Source organism: Peromyscus eremicus, chromosome 13 (genome assembly GCF_949786415.1).
Source record: "Peromyscus eremicus chromosome 13, PerEre_H2_v1, whole genome shotgun sequence".
Lineage (NCBI taxonomy): Eukaryota > Metazoa > Chordata > Mammalia > Rodentia > Cricetidae > Peromyscus > Peromyscus eremicus.
This window is the reverse complement of record NC_081429.1, coordinates 13,554,011-13,574,420: the sequence shown is the minus strand read 5'-3', so window position 1 is coordinate 13,574,420 and position 20,410 is coordinate 13,554,011. Positions and strand designations below refer to the sequence as shown.

The window sequence follows — 20,410 nt, the reverse complement described above, 5'->3', positions numbered from 1 at the left end:
AGGGTAACCCACCTTTAGAGTGGCAAAATTAACAAACACCTCCTTATGTTGTCAAGTATAAATTTGCCTTGGCCTCTGTTACAAAGGGTAGCTTCGTGATTTTGATAAATGATAAGATCTAGGGACCCAACATGATGTGTGTGTGTGTGTGTGTGTGTGTGTGTGTGTGTGTGTGTGTTTGTTTTTGTAATAAGAATATAATAATCTTATAGAAGAATAAGAATTATTTAGGTTCAAGGAACAAAGTACCTCCATTTGAGTTGGGATATTCCAGACTGTTAGATTGGATTTTCTTGTAGACATTTTAGCAAAATTTACTATTTCGACTGCCAGGTTCTGCCCCAAGACTGGGAGGTTTTCTATCTAAAAACATCTTGTTTTCTTCTCATCAAGCAGCTAAGGTGAAGCCAGAGGTCAAGATAATTGGGCTCTTTTCCACATAGTACCATCAAGAACATTTTGGTAAGGCATATTTAAACAGAAATACTTCGAAGTAATTTACAGTTCAATAGATTTCAACACAAACTGTAAATCCTTGCTAACCTGCATTTCTGGGAAGAATTTAGAGTGAAAGGATTGATGTGCTGACAGGATTGACCCGTCTTCAATTGTGCAGCAATAGTGAAGAACACAGGATTTGACATCAAACAAACCTGCATTTAAAACCTGCCTTTAACACCTGCTTTCTCCTTAGTACGACCTACCCTTAGTTCCTCATATGTAAAATAAATACCACACGGTTAACATGATTAAATTTGATAACTTTTTTTTTTCCCGAGACAGGGTTTCTCTGTGTAGCTTTGCACTTTTCCTGGAACTTGCTTTGTAGACTAGGCTGGCCTGGAACTCACAGAGATCCGCCTGCCTCTGCCTCCTGAGTGCTGGGATTAAAGGCGTGTGCCACCACCGCCCGGCAAATTTGATAACTTTTGGATTGTCCATTTTTAGTGTTCCATTTGTGATAGCTGTTATTAACAACAATATCTTTTATAGCACCCTTATTTGGGGGTAAATATAATATCAACAATACTATATAAAGAGCAAATGATTTAAAACTTGTATGTGTATTTGAGTAATATGAACACCACACAGTATGGTCACCTGGGCAGAATCTCTACAAATGCCCAAACAACTGCAGTTCATTGTCACAACAATGTTACCTCAGTCCTTCCAATGCTGGGCCTACTATCTCTCCTTTCCATGTATATATATAACCTTCCTTTTGTATCTGGCTTTGCGTGTCTTTTCAGCCTACTTTCATGGGGCAGGAAAACAAAGATGCCTAGACTTTAGTCTGAAGCTCTTTATGCCAGGTCAATCTGAAGAATGGAATCACTTTCTTACTTAAGCATGGTGGGTCCTTAACCACAAACACCAGTCAAACACCTACACATCACAGAAAAAGTACAGCTTCAAACTGCTTCTCGGAGAGGGAAAGGTAAGCTGACAGAGATTTTTTTTTTTTTTTTTTTTTTTTCCGAGACAAGGTTTCTCTGTGTAGCTTTGCGCCTTTCCTGGAACTCACTTGGTAGCCCAGGCTGGCCTCGAACTCACAGAGATCCGCCTGGCTCTGCCTCCCGAGTGCTGGGATTAAAGGCGTGCGCCACCACCGCCCGGACAGAGATTTTTAGAGGAGAACAGCAGCTGCTTACCTGTAGAAAAGCTCAGATATTGTACGTCAACGATTCAGTTACCTGTGCATGTGGACATGTGGATGTGTGTGCCCTTTCTGTCATGCTTTTAACTGGGCAGTAACTTTCCTGAGGTGAGGTGTAGTTTCATTTCTCTTACACTCACTACCATGCCTTTTACAAACAAGCCCTCAGCCAATCTTGTGGGCTGAGAGGTACTGTGACAGGAGCTGGCAGGCATGCTAACATTTCTCATCAAGATAGGATGGACTCACCAAGGGTTTTCACTTGTTTACATGAGAGCTCATGCAGGCTTTTCTAGCATACCAAAAATAAATCATTTTTCTTGCATAAGATCAACAATACTTGCCAATACGACTAGCTACATATTTTCCTTTCTGCATATCTCTGGCTCGCTAGTTAGAGGTTTCTTAGATCCAAATCCATATTCTGTTACTGGGAATCAATGATTGGAGGGCACGCTGACGACTTCCTTTATCATGAAAAGAAATGACAATGTGTGGGTTTAAGGGCTCAGCCCAAAGCCAAGGTCATGGATAATTTACCACATTATATATATTTTAGTCTGATAATTTCTAAGCTGCAATCAAGAGCCAAAAATAATCCAACAAAACAGCTTTTGGTTCCACAGTTAAAAGAGGACTCTGACCAACCTTTGATTTCTGGGACCTCAATGCCCGCCTTTTTAACTGATCGATGCTCCATTTCTGTAACGGCACAAGAAGGAGAGAGAAAAATCAGAATCCTCTCTAAAAGAACATTTAAAAACTTAACTTTGATATCATTTACATTCAGTTACAAATATTTCCTAAGTCTAATGGGAGGTCAAGTTCTTGACTCCTGGATAAAACTTCCTTGGGTAAGCTGAAATAATATTTCTAACAACTTTATATTTAGAATAGAGTTTTCCTTTTGGAATTTATTATTATTGCATTGTTTCTGAAATATCATGTAGTTCTGTTTGTTAGTTCCAAATGGCAGTGCTGGTGAGAAAATCTCTGTTTGCCCCCCACCTCCCACCCTACTCACTGCAGGGCTGGCAACAATGTCCTAAACAGAAGGCCTCTGTGTTAATATTCTGATCCCGCCCCTTGGTGCCACCCTGGGTCCAGATATAAAAGTCTCTTTTTTAATGAAAAACTCTGCCCATTTCTCTCTCTTCTGCTTCCCTCCCACAAGGTGCCCACCTTTGAACCCCCCTCTCTGTTCCTTCTCTCTCTCTCTCTCTCTCTCTCTCTCTCTCTCTCTCTCTCTCTCTCTCTCTCTCTTTCTCCTTTCTGTCTTTCCCTATCTTTCTCTTTATCCCTCATTATCATAAACCATTTCCACTCAGATGCAGCCTCTGGGTTGCGAATGTCCACCGGCTGCTGCCGCCATGGGTGGGTCGCCCACCAGCCCACCATGCATGGGATACCCTGGGTGGGGGTAACATAATATATAATAAGTCATAACACTCTGGCCTGGTAAACAGAAGGATTGTTACTGGGTCAATAGGTGCTGAAATTCATCATTCCTCAGGAATCTCTGCTTACCAGGACCTCCCTGAATCTGTCCCCCAAGGTTAACTATCTAAGGCAAGGACATCTAATTCCCAGTTTATCTGAATAGCCTGTATCAGCTCCAAGGCCCCCCACCCTGCTGACTTTCACATAAAATCTACTTGCTTTTTCCGCCATCTCACTTTCCTCTGCCCCTCCCCCTGAGAGACAGTCATGGCAGTTTGATCCTCAATAAACCTTTCCTTCTACCCCTGGAGTGGTCCAGTTCAGCGGCTTCACCATGCCCTTGCTTACACTGTTTTCACCTGGACAACATCTTAGAGGTGAGGATGGTTTCGACTGATGTATCAGAAACTTGGAGTAACAAAACTGATGCTATAAAGGATTCACGATGAAACTTGCTTAGGAATTATTAAGTTATGCCAAGGAGAATTGAAGCAGAGGAGTGCTGACTCCCAATATGACCGGAAGGTAGGCAGCACTCTGAACAGGCTGGTTAGAAACTGCTAGGAAGAAATTTCAGTGCCATTATTGAAGTTTATTTTAGGGTTGCTGAGAAAACACTTCTGCGGATGCTCTTTCACCAAGACTGACCTCCAGTTAGGCTCCACTTCCATAAGAGAAGGAGACAAATTTGACTTATAACAGGCCAATGAGCCCATCCTCATATCAGAGATTATGCCTTTAGTGGGCAGCTCATAGAAAGAGTTCAGGGTCACAACCACCTTTAAATCCTGATCTGCCATTCTGCCTCCTGTACTCTTATAAGAAAAAGTATAATTCTGCCAAGTGTGTAAGGTGGTCCTGGATAACAACTCTCAGAAAAAACAACAGCAACACTGGTATACTTAAGAAATAATTCTAATAACAACTTTGCTGTGTAAATTTCCCATTAACCCATGTAGCCAGATGTGTAGCATCCTGTCTCTGTTTCAATTGTTCAAAGTCTAACCTGGGGCCAGGACTTAAAATAGATTTAAGGATGACAGTGTACGTAGAATAGATATGCCTAGGACCTATATAAACTAGTAAAATTTTCTATTCCAGGTTGGTCCCCTTTCGTGCATTAGCCAGAATCAGTCACGTGGTATAATTAAGGAGCTTTTTCCTTTATTAATTTCTAAGTGTGTAGGCATATAATTCTAGAACATTGCCAAGCTAAAATGCAGTTGTTCTGGTTCTGGTTAGCTTTGTCCTTGATGCCTAGAAAGTGGTGTTACATAGGAAGAAGGAACCTCCATTGAGGCATTGCTCCATCAGCTTGGCTTGGTGTAAGTAGAGCATTTTCTTGATTAAAGATTTATGGGGAGGTCCTAGCCCACTGTGGGCAGTGGTACCCTTGGTTAGGAGCAAGTCAGTCAACAGCATCCTTCTGTGGCCTCCACTTCGGTTCTTGCTTTTAGGTTTCTGTCTTGACTTCCCTCAGTGACCTGTCCAATATCCACCCTCACCAGGTTAGTTTTCGTCAGTGTTTCACACAACAATAGAGAAGCCAAGTAGGACAACAGTCTTCTATGAACTAGACTAAGCAGTAGACTGCAAACACAGAGAGTCTTCCTGTGCCAGAGGTCCCATTTCACGAATTTATTGTGCTCTGGATTACACAGAAAGATTTTTATCATCTTTAAGTTTTATGCTCTGTTGTACTGCTTTTTAATCAGAGATCAGAGGCTGTACCAAAACCACTTAGGAAGAGTTTTCAAAACACACACATTATTATTCCTATTTCTTCTTATACAGTCTTTTCCATCTTTAAAAATGCATTCAATATTTGGTTGTTGTTCTAAAAATCCTAACTGGGTCAGCCATTTGAGGGTTATACATCTATCTTTAGTTTTATTTTAGTTTACCCATGCATCCAGGGTCCTTGTCAAAAACACAAGTGCTGAATGCATCTCTTACAGGGGAAAGGTAAAGTGACTTCTGGGGGTAGAATAGGTCAGAGGCTCTGATGCAATCCTTACTGGATTAAGAAATGCCTATGAGAGCAATAAAGCATGCTCTGGGTAAGTCTGTGTGGGTACTTCCAGAGACACTTAGATCATGAGGACTCCGACTTAATTGTGCATTATTTCCGGTATGGAATTAATACGATAGCTTTACTGCAGCGTGATAAAGAGGTGGCAGAGCTTTGGAAGATGGAGGTCTGTAGAAGCATGTCCTTGGACTGTGTTTTAGTGTGGACCATGCTGCTATCTGTTTCTTGGCCACACAGTCCCTTGTGTCACATGTTCCTCCTGCTGCTCTCATTTTCTGCACAAACAGCCAAGAACTGACCCCTCTGAGATCAAGAAGCAAAGTAAGTTTTTCCTTATGGACATTTCTGTCACATCTGTGCAAATATACCTAGTAGTTGAATCTATATTCATGATACTCTAATAGGGCCCTTATGTCAGAACAGTAAAAGTTACTTGAAGATTAATGCAAAACTCAGAAGTTACTGAATACAGTATTGGCTGAATTGAAAGATAGAACCTACATTCTATCTGATTAAAGTTTATAGACTCCTGGTTTTCCTTTTCTTCCAACAATTTGTTCTTTTTTCCTTGTTATAACTTGAATTTATGCTGTTACAATTAACATCATTTTATTCATCAATTTTTCATGTCCTTATTAATTCTTTACCTAATATTACTATCTGCTATGGCTTTTGATACCTCAAATTTATCATTCCTAATTCCTTTATTTATTACCACTATATCCTGTTGCTTAGACCCCCAACATATTTAAAAAGCATCTCTGGATATTGAAATTTTGAGCCAAGTAAACATTCAGTGAACTTCAGTTAATGACAATTTTGATTCACAGTCTGAAAGCAGGGACTAGGCTAGTATACTTTTAACGATGTCCAAGTTGAAATGAGAGAATCCTAACATTAATGAAGAATATAATACTAGTATTCAGCCTCGGCTCAGGCCACAGTATCTGCAGCACTCTCCTCTGACAGATACTAACAGGTCCCCTACAGAGACACTGTGGGTCCCTGGCTATCAGAATTCCTGGGGCCAGTTCTCATCTGCAAAGTGAGTTAACATTAAAAGAGATGTTGGTTACATATCCTTCTCCCTACCCACCCCTTTTATTCCCTACCCCTTTCTCTGCCTCTTGCCTTTGATTCAGAGACCCTGGCTAAGGGGTTCTTGTTGTGAAACTTCAGCCATCTTTAGACAGCTACAAGAGCAGACCTCACTTCTGTCACAAGGCCTCTGCTTCATGTCTTCAGAGACCCTGCCATTCTGTCTGTCTCTCATGCTGGGGCCTGAACTCCATGCTGTTGTTCTTCTATCTGTCTATCTATGGCACTAATAAATTTTCTAAAAAACTCCTTATTTCCCAGTGATCCATCTCACTGTCCCCTTGAATCTCCTTCCCCATTCCCCACTCCAAAACCTAACAAATTGTCCACTAATTGACTAGATTCTGACAGAGCAAATCTGTTCTTTTATGCTCTGAGCTAAATAAAAATACAGCAACTCAGTATTTGAGGGGGATCTGAGGCCTAAATGGAAAGCAGAAAGTGACTCTTCTTGGGATAACATGTCAGACAAGGATGCTGGTGTCTCTGCATGCTCAGGACTGGAAAGAGCTGAGCACCACATGGGGTGATGTCTTGTGGCAACAAGTCAACATCTTCTTTGCCAAAGCTGTCTCCTTCTTCTGTAACCAAGCTGGAATTCACAGGGGCTTTTAATGTAATAGACATTACTTCACACATCAAACATTTCCTGTGGAGCGTCTCTGGAAACAAGGTGACGATTGCCAGGAAAATAAACAAAACAAAACAAAACCTCTCTCTCTCCACATTTAAGAAATTATTTTAATTTCTGAAATAGATACCAAATAAGGACACTCTCCCTTCCTCCTCCCCCTCTCTCATCCTTCTTCATTTCCCCTGTCCTTTGTAGTACAGGGAACAGAAAACCAAAGATGCTAGACGCTAACATTGAACCCCAAACCGAAACTCCCTTATATCTTGATTTCCTATGGCTGGCATTAAAAAAAAGAGAACAAAAGCAAATGTTTTTGTTTCCCACGACTGTAAACAATCAACCAGATGAAAATTATGGATTAAAAATACCATAAAAACAAACAACTAAAAAGCTCAACAACCTACTTTCGGTCAGGGTGAACTTCCACACGGTGTTCGTGTGCGCATCTCCAATATACACATTCCCGTCTTCAGAAGCAACAATGTCATGGGGCATATCAAAGTGCTGGCAAAGGTAAAGACATGTGTTATCACGGCGAGGCTTTGCTTAAATACATCATGGAATGGCAGAAAAGTGAGACAAGACATGCAATTCCAACGAAAGTGAGCAACCCTAGCCAAAGGCAGTCATTCACTGGGTCCTGACTCTGCGAGGAGTAACTCTAGGCACTGAGAAACCACTGGCTTGAAATTCCTTTCAAAGCTGAAAATTCCTATGTTGATTATTTTTTTCAGGGCTGCTTAATTTGGTGTTTTATGACTTATTTATGTTTACTTCTGCTTTCATATGTCTTCTATCTTAAAAAAAATTGATTATTAAGCTTCTTCTCTGACATTTTCATACACGTTTACTATGCATTTAGATTACCCCCTCCCACCTTTTCCCACCCTCTCTCCATCATATTTATCTGGTTTTGTTTTAAGACACAATCTGTTTAGCCAGGGGCCATCTGTGTAACTATGGGTTTGAACTCTTTACTGGAGCCTCACCAGTGGTTACATGATTGACAGCAATAACTCTATTTCACATAATTTATCAGTAGCCACTAGGTCAGCAGTGGGGGACCAATAGTGGTAATGGAGTTCCTTTATCCATGGTTGGCTGGCAGCAGGTCTATTCTCTTTTAAGATTAAGTTTTTATTATTTTAAAATTGTGTGTCTATGTGTATGTCTGGGTGTTGGTATATGCATAAGTACAGTGCTCAAGGAGGCCAAGAAAGGGCACTGGATCATCGGACCTGTTTTTACAGGGGGTTCTAAGTCACCAGTGTGGATGCTGGGAACTGAACTTAGGTCCTGTGCAAGAGCAGACAGAGCTCTTGAGTACTAAAGCCAGGTCCATCCTCGAGCAGGCTCTCTATAGACACGTACAGTTGCATTGGGCTTATGACTGGAACAGCCATATCACACTCAGCAGCTGTATCTCCCAGACCTTCATTCTATCTTCTGATTTTGTTTGTTCGTTTTGTTGTTTTTCTTTTGTTCCCTCATCTGCAGCGTTCACTGAGCCTTAGAAGTGGTGACATAAATATTATTATTGCTGATTGCTTAACTTTCACTTAATCTTAAGCAGTCATGTGTCTTTGCATCCAATGTTTCACTGCAAGGAAAGACTATCAAAAAGAAGACCCTGACTTAAGTTCACACAGCCATGTCGTTTTTAACAAAGACGCCAAAAAATACAGGACAAAAGACAGCATCTTCATCAAATAGTATTGAGTAATCTGTGTGTCCATATGCAGAAGAATGAAACTGTCTTTATTAGTCTTGCTGTCTTATTTCCCTTATGCTAACAAAAAGAGAGATCAACCATCAGATGTAAACATTTCTTTTTTTTTAATATTTATTTTATGCATATGAGTGACCTGTCTTCATGCACACCAGAAGAGGGAATCAGATCCCATAACAGATTGTTATGAGCCACCATGTGGGTGCTAGGAATTGAACTCGGGACCTCTGGAAGAGCAGCCAGTGCTCTTAACCCCTGAGCCATCTCTCCAGCCCAGATGTAAACATTTCTAAAGACTACAGTAGTAAAAGAAAGAGACTCACATGTAGTAAAAGAGAGAGACTCAACCTATGTGAGGGAAGAAGCTACAGATATGCAGAGAGGAAAAGACTGTAAATATCAACTTTTGACTACAATAACGAATCATTATACCACATTATTTCTTTTACCTAGACTTTCAATCTTTATGATGATAATCTTAGTAAGTGAAAATTCTGCGAGATCTATAAACCAGTTTTACTTTACTGAATCAACACAGAATACTATTCCATGCGTAAGGAGTTATATGATAACTTGGTTTTGTAAAGAAGAGCAAATTTTGTCTTAGCATGAGACTCTCTTTGGGTTGCCATGATGTGACTCATTCATCACCACAAGTTTGGTGACTGCTGATGTTTAGAAACAATGCTCTCTGAACTTCTAATTCAGACCTATTTATATTCTTATGAGTGGAAGCCTCTTGCTTAGCACTTAGTTTTGACATACAAATGTTCATTTCAATTAAAAGCTAATAACCAAGTTGATACAGAACACTATCACTAAAGGGACCATAACGACAGGGACATTCAGACAAAACAAACTGTAAACCTGAAAGAATGGTAATATTTTTCTTTTCTTAATCAATAAATATGAGGAAATCAACTCAAGGAGAATAGCTCTAAAGATCAGACAATCAATGATAAAGCACTGTGCAGGTAAAATATGTACTCAAAATGTAATGGCTTCCCTTCTAACAGAAGCAATGATTTCAATGGGATTGCACAATGCTTTTCAGATAAAATATCTTCTGAGAAAAATGCATGCTTACAAACCATAAACAGAGACCCAAAAGAAGAGAACTTGTGATGGAATTCTTTAGTTCATATCTACTTTGTTTTGTTTCAGATACTGTAGCTTTTCCTAACAAAGGCACACTGAGGAAGAGATTGTGTCTTATCTTGTACATGATTATACCCTTAAGATCAAGTATAAAACCTGCAGTGAATTCTGATAGAACCAAGACTGCCCAGCTTCTTACAGATTTCTAAAATACTGAGCCATTTTAAAGTTCCTTTTTTTCCCACCTAGCAAACTTGGTATCCTAACAGAAAATTTAATAATTATGATATAAAGACATACTTTGTTCAGTGGCTTGTGATAGTTACATTTTAATCTAAGTAAACACAATAAATCTTTCCATATTTTGAAAAATAACTATTGTCTGAGCATTTTAGTAGGCTGATCTTTCTACATCTGATGATATCCTGGAATATACCTGCAATATATGCGAGTATTATGATTGCTTTGGCAATTACTCTTCATATATAATACAGTGGGAAGACAAAAGCCCATGGAATGCTCACTTTTGTTACTGAGTGTGTAAAAAGCATTGTTAAAATGCATAGTGGCCAATTACTGTGGAGCCTTGAACTCCTCACCTAGCTAAGTCTTTAGAATTTGAACAGATTCCACAAAGTATTATTTTCAATTCTTGTTGCTTATTAAAGTCTTAACACTATTACCCACAAAAAACCAAGGCTCCTGCTGATGCTAAAGAGAACTGTAATAGTCCATTCCAAGTGTGGGTTCTTCACCACTTGAATGAAACTAGGAAAAGAATCTGTCTACCATTTATCTATCAATGTATCTACATCAACTTGCTAACTATAGTTAATTTAAGTTTGCCATTGTATGCAGATTCTACTACAAAGCTAGAACTGTACAGTGTAATGTTCATCTGAAAATACTGATGGTCTAGGAAAAGACAAGGACATTTATTTTAAGTAAACATCATAACAACATAATACCATCAACTCAGCTAAGAAGTCATCCCATCTTCTATGTTTAAAAATAAAAATCGTACATTGATATTCAGATTTTAATTTTCCTATAAAAATTCAAATCTAGGCAGTGAGTGGAAGTACCTTGCGTACTGGCTTGAAGACATCTATAATTTCCCCACTGGTAAAGTTCAGCACAAAACCTTGCACAGGTTCGTGGTCGCCAAAGTAAGGCTTCCCATTCACCAGAAAGAGCAAACCTGTGACAAGAGATGCAGTCTTTCTTTAAAATATGGACTAAGACTGGCTTTGAAACAGAAGAAACAAACATTAGAAAAATAAACAAAATAGTGAGCATCAACATGGTCCCTATATTTGCCAACAACAATAAAAATTACTTAGCAGATATTATCCAGTGAGTTACCAGGCATGGGCCAAACAGGTTGATGACCAATCTTACTGTAATAAGAAAATCAGAAACTGGAGGGCCTGTTCCACTTAGGAAGCCACAAGAAATCAGGATACATAATTACTGATAAACATGCATACTGGCATACAGGATTAGATATAATAGGAATCCTCATTAGGAATGGGGAAAACATTAAGTTATTAAAGCCAATAATAGTAGAATATCTGATTTATGTTGGAAAACTATGGAATATCTATCTGCCTTGCTGTAGCAAGAGTAAGAGGCGAATGTAGAGACGGTATAAGGAGAGTTGCAGTACCCGGAAGAAATAGTCTGATTTTAGACAACTCTAGCTTGTTGTCTAACATGAGTGTATTTTAGACTGTTAAAGACATACTGTCACAGGAGAAAAAAAAAGCACCTTCTTATGAACATACTTTGTAATAAAATGATATTTCTTTTTATGAAAGCGAAATCATAGAAATGGTGATGACTTAAACAAATCAGAAGTTTGAGTACTGCATTTTCAAAGCAGACATTGAAGAGCACACTTTAGAGGAGACTGAGAGCGTAGTTCAGTGCTTGCCTGACATGCATGTGTTCTATGTTTGAGCCCCAGCACTGCGAAGCCACAAAAAGTGTGTATGATGCGAAGCCTGTGTTCGATATATTTTCATCTTTCTTAAAAGGATCGTAGCGAGTTTTAGAACACATCCCATAACATAATACAGTCAGTGCCAATTATTGCTACAGAATACTGTAAAGACACCAGCTCTTGCTAGATTCTGTTTTTAACTTTAGTTCTTATCTTTTTCCATATTTGAAAGATATATCTACTTAAATAACCTTCCTTCCTAGCTGAATGATCTTTTCAAATTAATTCTTCCAATGTGAAGTAAAGCCAAGTACAGAATGTCTCTTTTGTTGACATTAATGAGGTTTTTTTTTTTTTTTGTATATTTCTCAGGGAACACACACTTATTCCCCATCTAACCATCTAGTTACTGGAGCCCTTTTATTTCATGCCTTAGTGACCTAGGATGTGTAGGTATTAAAGTGGGGAGTATAGTCAATGTATGTCAACATGTGTTAACACAAAGTCAGGTATAGTTAATAAAATATTTCAAGATTTGTGTAAACTTTTACTTAAAATATTAAGTTGCTTAATACTCATTCAAAGAAATCTTATGGTAACATTTTATGTGAATTATGCATATCTTATTTTATGAGTTTGGAATTTTTAAAAAATTTTCTTTGAAACTTTTTTTTTTTTTTTTTTGGCTTTTCAAGACAGGGTTTCTCTGTGTAACAGCTCTGGCTGTCCTGGAACTCATTCTGTAGACCAGGTTGGCCTCAAACTCACAAAGATTCACCTGTCTCTGCCTCCTGAATTCTGAGATTAAAGGCATGTACCATCACTGCCCTGTGAAAATGGTTAAAACCATTACAATTTATATAAAAATGTTAAAGAAATCAAGATTTTATTGGCTGTTTCTCCTGGCATTTAGACATAAACCTCTATTGCTTTATATTTTAATCTGTTTTAAATAAATTGGTTGGTGTGGTGGTTTGAATGAAAATGGCCCCCATAGGTTCATTAGTGCCCATAGGGAGTGGCACTATTAGGAGGTGTGGCCCTGTTGGGAGGTGTGGCTTTATTGGAGGAAGTATGTTACTGGGGGTGGGCTTTGAGGTTTCAATGCTCAAGCCAGGCCCAGTGTTACTCTGCTCTTCCTGCTGCCAGTGGATCCAGGTATGGAACACCCAGCTGCTTCTTCAACACCATGTCTGTCTGCATACCACCACAATTCCTGCCATGACAATAATGGACTAAACCTCTGAACTACAAGTCAGCACCAATTAAATGTTTTCCTTTATAAGAGTTGCCATGGTTACGGTGTCTCTTCACAGCAATAAAACCAAAACAGCCAGCACTTTTTCCAGAAACAAGAAACAGAAATAGTTTGAATGTAATTCTATCAGACATATACCATCTCTTGATGGTGTGAAGGCAATATTAATCTTTTAATAGCTAGATCAGATGATCGTAAGTAAAAAGGAATCAGTGTTTGGGAACATTTTAAACCCAGTACAAACAGCTGTTAACTTCTTTTGGAGTCTTCATTATGTCTGCAAAAGGAACAGTGACATTTAGGTTGAAGTGCTTTACAATGTAGTAATAGGTTTAAGATGTTTCAGATCTGATATACAAAGTATCTGGAACTTTCTAATAAGAACAAGGTTATTTCAAAAGCACACTGAGTGAAAACAACTGTTAAGGGCAGACCGTATAATAAAGCAAACAATAATGAAATACCTGGTATATATGAAATTGCGAATACATTTCTTCCAAATGACGCATGTTTAATCTCTCTCACAAATTCTTTGGTGTCAGTTCTAAAACATTGGATCCGGCCATTTTCCCTGTCTGCCACACACAATTGGTCCAAGTGAGGCACCAGGGCCAGACTGTGAGGAACACTGAACTGGCCTGGCTTAGGAGTGCTCCCAGAAGACTCTACGAACAAAGAAGGGCCACAGACACACCGTTTAGAGAGTCTTTCAAAGTCTGACGCCACAGCTGGATAAGTTTTCAAATTCATGAAAAGAAGCTGTTTATTACAGATTTTGTATGAGGAAAACCAAACTCGCGTCTGGTGTTTGGTCCTATTGACTCAGGACTCTGACTAGAGAGCAAGAGTGGGAGCGAGTACCTTCTCCCCACTGGGTGACGAACTTGCCGCCGGGTGAAAACTGCACGATCCGACTGTTGCAGTAGCCGTCTGCCACGAAGACAGCGCCAGTGCTGGGGTCCACAGCCACATCAGTGGGCTGGCAGAAATGGTTCTGGTCACTGCCAGGCTGCATGCTCCTTCCCAGAATTAAGAGAGGCCCTTCTTTGCTATGTGGGTCCAGTTTGAACACCTTAAAAAAAAGAAAGAAAGAAAAAGAAAGAAAAAAGCTTAATCTACTCTTCTGATTATTATTGACACACACACATGACAGAGATCATTTGAATAAGCAATTATAATGTAAATGGCAGACAGAGATTTATTCAAAAGAAGATGCTTTTAAAATTAGATAGGACACTAGAAATCATCTGGTCTAATTCTTCATATCACAATTAGATATATGGAAACTAAGTTATTTTCCCTAAGCTGTCTACTTAATATACAGCAAATAGGGACCCGTATTTAAACATTGCATTCATCTCCACTTCCTTTTTTTCTTCCTTAGCTAATACTATGATGATCAGATAGCATATGAGGCATAGGTATTCACCAAATGATGTTCAGAGAACTTGAGAGAACATGTTAATGACTCACTGGTGAGTCTTTAGAGCTCTAGATTTCTCTTTCCTATTTTTCCTAACTCTGTACCACCACCATTACATTTAACCAGCTTATCTTGTGTGGGTATGAGGCTTTAAGACAATTCCATGATTGAAATACAGTATCTTTTGAAAAGGACAAAAGTTTGATATTCTTACACACTTGATATAGACTTTGCTTTAATTTATAGAAAATGAAAGTGGCTTAGGAAAGAATTCATAAAACATAAGCAAAAAAAATAAAAAGAAAGAAAGAAAAGAAAAGAAATAAGACCTAGGGACAAAGGAAATAATGGGCAGTGTAGAAAGTGAAGAGAAAGGTAGAAGGCCTCTAGATATTATAGGGAAGCTCAACATCTGGATATTAGGATCCAAGGGATGAGAGAGACCTAATAACATGCTGACTTTTCCTAGCAGAGTACAAAAAGAAAAATGTCGAGGTGAGGATTGATACAGATACTAAACACTTGTGTCTTCTAAATTCATCTATCAGAATCCTAACTTCAATTGTAATGGGAGCAGGAAGGAACTGGCCATCATGGCAAAATCTCATGAGAAGGGAGACACAAGAGCTTACTTTCTTTGCTTTCTTCATGGAAAAACACATCGAGGAGATGGCTGGCTGAAACCTAGGAAAGGAACCTCAACAGAACCCTGTCATGCTGGTACCCTGATCTCAGATGCCCAGAATTTAGATCTGTGAGAAATGAACTCATTGGTTGCTTATAAGCCACTGAGTCAGTCTATGGTACTCTATAATAGCACACAGAAATTACTATGATATGAATGTTTCCACCGCTTTTTTTGCTACCAATTTTTGAGCCATAGAAAATGCTTCAGTAAAATTCAGAGAATTGTGAAAACAAACCCATCTCAGCTTCTGTTTGAACACTGCCAAGTAGGGAGCTCACCTGATGAAGGGCCACGTCTGTGACCCAGTAATTTCCATCTTTATCGATACTCAAGCCATGTGGTAAATAAAACCTGAAAAATAAAAATAACTGTTCTAGTTCTAGTTCTCTAGATACATGAGAGGCACTTAGCTGTAATAAAACCGTGGAGCAATATACTTCTACAAAATAGGAACAGTGTTTTTGTATCATTGTAGAAAATGCCAAAATGAATTATTAAATGAAAATAACCTGTTAGAACAGAGACTTCCTCATGACAAAGCTTAAGCAGAAGTTAATCCTATTAAGATCTATAAACAAAGTTTACATAAAATTATAAGTATTTACTATAGAGTATGCTTTATTAAGCAGCACAAATAACATAAAATGAGAAGCAAGTTTTCAGAAAATAAATATTAATGTTTCAGAATATGCATAAGACAAATTGCCTTGAGAAATAACTGGATTTCTATAGTTTGGATAGTTAAAATATATTTCAAGAAAATGTAGTGTTATGGGCATTTTTGTATGTGAGTGTTTGTGATGTGTGCATACATGCATGTATAGTCCAGAGAGTGATATCAGCTGTCTATTTCCATCACTCTCCATCTTATCCTTTAAGATAGGACCTCTCACTGAACATGGAAGCAATTGACTAGCCTAGTTGGCCAGATAGTCCCAGGGGTCCTCCTACCCTGCCCCCTGTTGGCCTCAGTAATGGGGTTACTGATGTGACTCTGTCCAGCCTTTGTGTGGATTCTAGGTCCTTATGGCAAGGTCATTACCAACTGAGCTATCTCTCCAGCCCTATAACACCATGTCAACACAAAATCTTATATATGTGACTTGAAAGCTCTAGGACTGGCTATGGAAGATAGTGAAACACAAAGAGAGTAACTTCCAGAAGGGCTGTGACCCTCCAGGCACAGTGAAGTGGTGAGCTGGAACAATCACTAGGAAAGGTCAATATATTTTGCACATGTAATGGATATGGACAGAGGCCCACAGAACTGAAAAACTGGAACGGAGTTAACACATGGGAAATAGACTAAGGTGACCCTGTTAGAATACCATCCGAGAATCCAAGCCTTCTTTGTGTGTGTCTAGCCTAAGTAGGGTATTGGCACCAATATTTTTTTTTCATGAGCCAAGTGCATAACACTTTGATCTTAACGAATTGACTGAACTAGATGCCTGTTTTGGCCACTGAAAGCGAGGTTATGATTTGCTTGCAGCATTGATACCTCATAGCTAGCCAAGTTGACTTAGCAGCAGTCGGTCCACCTTCCCTGTTAATTCTGTTCTGGGATGAGGATGCCTGATTAATGGCTACAGCTCTAAGGACGTGGGCTCAAATACATAGTAGAGATGGAATTATAATTTGGTCCCTGACTTCTCTGAAATGACTATTTAAAAAAACTAAGCTTCATTATAGCAATCTCTATTAGTAGTAGCTACATTCAAAGTAGAGGCTATCTGCGTTTCAAAGAAGCTGGGCTTCTCTGGGACTTAAGCAGATGGAGTGGGGCATAGTCCTAGAAGCTGCCAGGTTATAATGGGTCAGGGTAAGTCTGTAAGCAGGTGTCCCTTTCTTTCAATGACCATGAATATCAGCCAACTGTTTTTGCCTGCCAAATGCCATCTAGGAATCAGACCAAATAATGAGTGGCTTTCAGATCCAAATTACATGTGCAAGCCAAGGGGAAGCTAAAAATGGTATTTGTTTAGTCTTCACTTTTGGATGGGAAGAGAAAAAAAGTCTTTTATTCTTATCATTGATTCTTGGTCAGTTGAGTAAATAATTTTTATGCTACAGATTTTTTACACTATCAGTCTAACTGACTAAGAGCTGACTTCACCATACATGTCTCAATCTTGACTGTGTAATAGTCACCAGGAAAGATATAATAGCATTAGCCATAGTCCAGACCAAGTCATAATGCAATTTTTAAAAATTATAAACCGACAAATTAATATGGCTTATAAATATGGTAAGATACATGCATAGAACCCATAGTGTTTAAATCAAGCTAACAATCTAGGACATCAAAGACTTTTTGTAGTAAGAAAATTATCCTTGGTATTTTGAAAGAAGACACATAAGTGGCCAATTTTCTGTGTGTAGAATTTTTTTTTTTTTGAGCTTCACAGGTAATTCTAACATTCAGTTGAGTTTCAGAACCACTTGTTTAGAAAGTAAATGAAAGGATGGCCCAATCTGTCTCCTGTGTAAGGGTAGTCTTGTGACACATTCCTGACCCAATGATGTACTTTATGTCCAGCACAGGTGTGCCAGTTTGAATAGCATGTAAGCCATTTACTCACAGGTTCTTCCCACTGGACTGGAGGATTGCAGCATTATTTGGATCTATGACTAGAATCGTATCTTCTTCAATTGGTCCAAGGCCTCTTTGCTGATAAACAAATTTGCTGTCAAAAGAGCTAAACAAAAACATTAGAATGGAAAATTAACAACCCATAACTCGGGGGCACTTGAGAAATGCAGACCACTTACTTGAGAACCTTAATACAAACTCGGAAGGACTGTGATGTACTTGACCTCATGGTCTCTTGAACTGTATCATAAACCATCATGGATGGTCAGTGTGATGTGGTCAGTGTGAATTCTCAGAGCCACCAGGTCCAAAGCAAGAGCTCATTTACACATTAGGGTTTGAGAAGCCTGGAACTGGGGCTGTGAAGGCAACTAAAACTTCTTAAAAATCTTTTCACAGTTTATAAATGAGTGATATTTTCTTTACAATTACATGAACTTATTTTAACTTTCTCTGTAATGATTACAGTGGGACAGGAGTGAGGAGAAGGAATCATTGTACTAGCCAAATGTATAATATAGGAACACAAAAGGATAAACATAGAATATTCAACATATTTCAATAAAATCAAACAGGATTTATTATTGAAACAAAAAATACACTTAAGAGGCATGAAACTTCTCTTTCTAGCAGCTTTTCATTAGAGCAAAATGGATAATTATAGAATAATTGATTTCAAGTTAGTATAGTAATCCCTGCTTTTGTAAGCTCAGTGTCTTCTGGGTTATAAAATATTATGTACATATATTTAAATTTTATATTCATATTTAAATAGCAATACCTTTTCTTAGAATGCCAGTTTCAACAGATACTTTACTTATTTCAACTCCTGTTTCAAAAACTGACATTAGCCCCTCTTCATCCTTAGGGGATACATTCCTAGACCCCAGTGGTGTCTGCAACAGATAGTACCAAACCCTGAGCTTACTACACTTTTTTTCTATGCAGCTATAGTGTAAACAAGCTTCAGTTATAAACTGGGAACATTAAGAGACTGAAAACAATAACCAATAACATAATAAATATAATGAAATTTTCAAATAAAATTTCAAGCATCATGGTTCCTGGGATTTGGGACCATTTTTAAGTACAATAAGGATGACTCAAGCAAAGAACATTGATGCTGTTAGCTTGGTCATGAGATGGCTACTGAGTGACTGATGGGTGGGTAACAGATGGATCCAGTGTGTAGAGAATTGTCAATAGATGATTCAAGTCTTAGGCAAGACAGAGGAGATTTTATCATACTCCTCAAAATAACACAAGTTATAGATTTAAAATGAATAATTATTCATTTCTAGAATTTTCCACTTAATATTTCTGGACTGGGTTAATGGCAAGTCACTGAAATCAGAAAGTGAAAACTCAAACAAGGAGACTATTTTATGTTTACTGTGCATGTTACAAAGATAAGCTGCTATCTAAGCTTATGTAGCAAAGATTTAAATGAACCAAATACCAATAAACCATTTTACATGTTCAGAAACAAAGCATTGAATCAGCACACACACAGATGTGTTTCTATATAAACTATATAGGTGTGTTTTCCTTTAGTTCAACTGGATAATCAAAAGATTTGGAATAACATCAAATGTCTGTCAAGATATATTTACAACTTGGGAAGGTGATAGACTACTTAAGTCTATCATGCATCAATTTATTAGTTGGCTGTTTTTTTTTTTTCTTTCTTTCTTTCTTTTTTTTTTTGGTGGAACTGACAGAGAGGTCCCAGTAGGAGCATATAAAGTTTTAAATCATACTGTCTTGCCATTAAAAATATCCATCAGATAATTATCTGAGCTTCATGACTAGTAAGGTCTTTGGGGTATATTTTTCCTGAAAGATAACAGTGAAGTCCCTGAAGTGGTCCTTATTAATGATGTATTCAGTTGAACACAAAATATTGATTTAGTTTTGTCAGCCTAAAACTTAAGTAAAACTGTTGGCATAAGCTATCATGTGTAGTTAAAACCACACAGCAGTAGCTAATAAAAAAAAATCACATATTTATAAAACATACACAGCATCAGTAACAAAAAACACATATGATATTCAAGATAACATGATTAAATTGAAATATAAAATCCTGTTCGGACAAAAGCAATGTATGGATTTATAAGGTAACATTAAGAGGCTGGAAAGGATTGTCACTTACTATTGCTATCATAAGCATCCAGGACTTAATTTTATATGTGAAACAATATTAAAAGTGAATTTCTTTACTTGGAATATTATAATTGTTCCTCTAGAAAGTAAAGATGGATTTAGCCATCAATAATCTTACTCTTCCTAAGCTATGATGTTAAATTACTAAGTGATATGCAAAGGTTCAGTGGCTATAAATAATGTGAAAATTATATTTCCTATAACAACTAGCAGTTATAATGTCTCTCTTTTATATAATTAAATGTATCCTATTTTACTATTCTTTGGTGTTTTAAAAATTACCGTGTACTCATTGTATAAGATGGATTTCATTAAGACATTTTCATACATGTCTATCATGTATTTTGATTTTGTTTATATTCATCTCCATTATGATAATTCCCTTGTCCCAGTCACACTTTCACATCACATAATACTTTGAATTGATATTTTTGTATGAGATATAACATGCAATATTGGGCTTTCTGAGTTTTAATTGCTTTGCTCAGTACTCATTTCCTACAAATAACATAAATTCGTCCTTCAAGGGTGAATAAAATTCCATTGCTCACATATGCTATACTTTATCCACTGATGTACATCTAGGCTGATCACATAAACTGACTATGCTTTCCCACACCCTTCTAAGGGAAATTTTAATTGAGGTGAA

The 20,410-nt window shown here is 38.0% G+C and overlaps 1 protein-coding gene across 7 annotated transcripts in view; it reads right to left on the bottom strand.

Annotated features, from left to right (window-relative positions):
- Window positions 1-20,410, bottom strand: part of Pam (peptidylglycine alpha-amidating monooxygenase) — a 283,282-nt gene that overhangs the window by 8,368 nt on the left and 254,504 nt on the right. For all 7 annotated transcript variants that reach the window (XM_059278064.1, XM_059278067.1, XM_059278068.1 and 4 more), the window contains 7 exons: window positions 17,585-17,701; window positions 15,281-15,353; window positions 13,753-13,963; window positions 13,356-13,556; window positions 10,774-10,889; window positions 7,266-7,365; window positions 2,306-2,359 (listed from right to left, as the gene is read on the bottom strand). In XM_059278064.1, coding sequence (XP_059134047.1) covers window positions 2,306-2,359; window positions 7,266-7,365; window positions 10,774-10,889; window positions 13,356-13,556; window positions 13,753-13,963; window positions 15,281-15,353; window positions 17,585-17,701 — 872 coding nt within the window. The remainder of the gene's footprint in view (window positions 1-2,305; window positions 2,360-7,265; window positions 7,366-10,773; window positions 10,890-13,355; window positions 13,557-13,752; window positions 13,964-15,280; window positions 15,354-17,584; window positions 17,702-20,410) is intronic.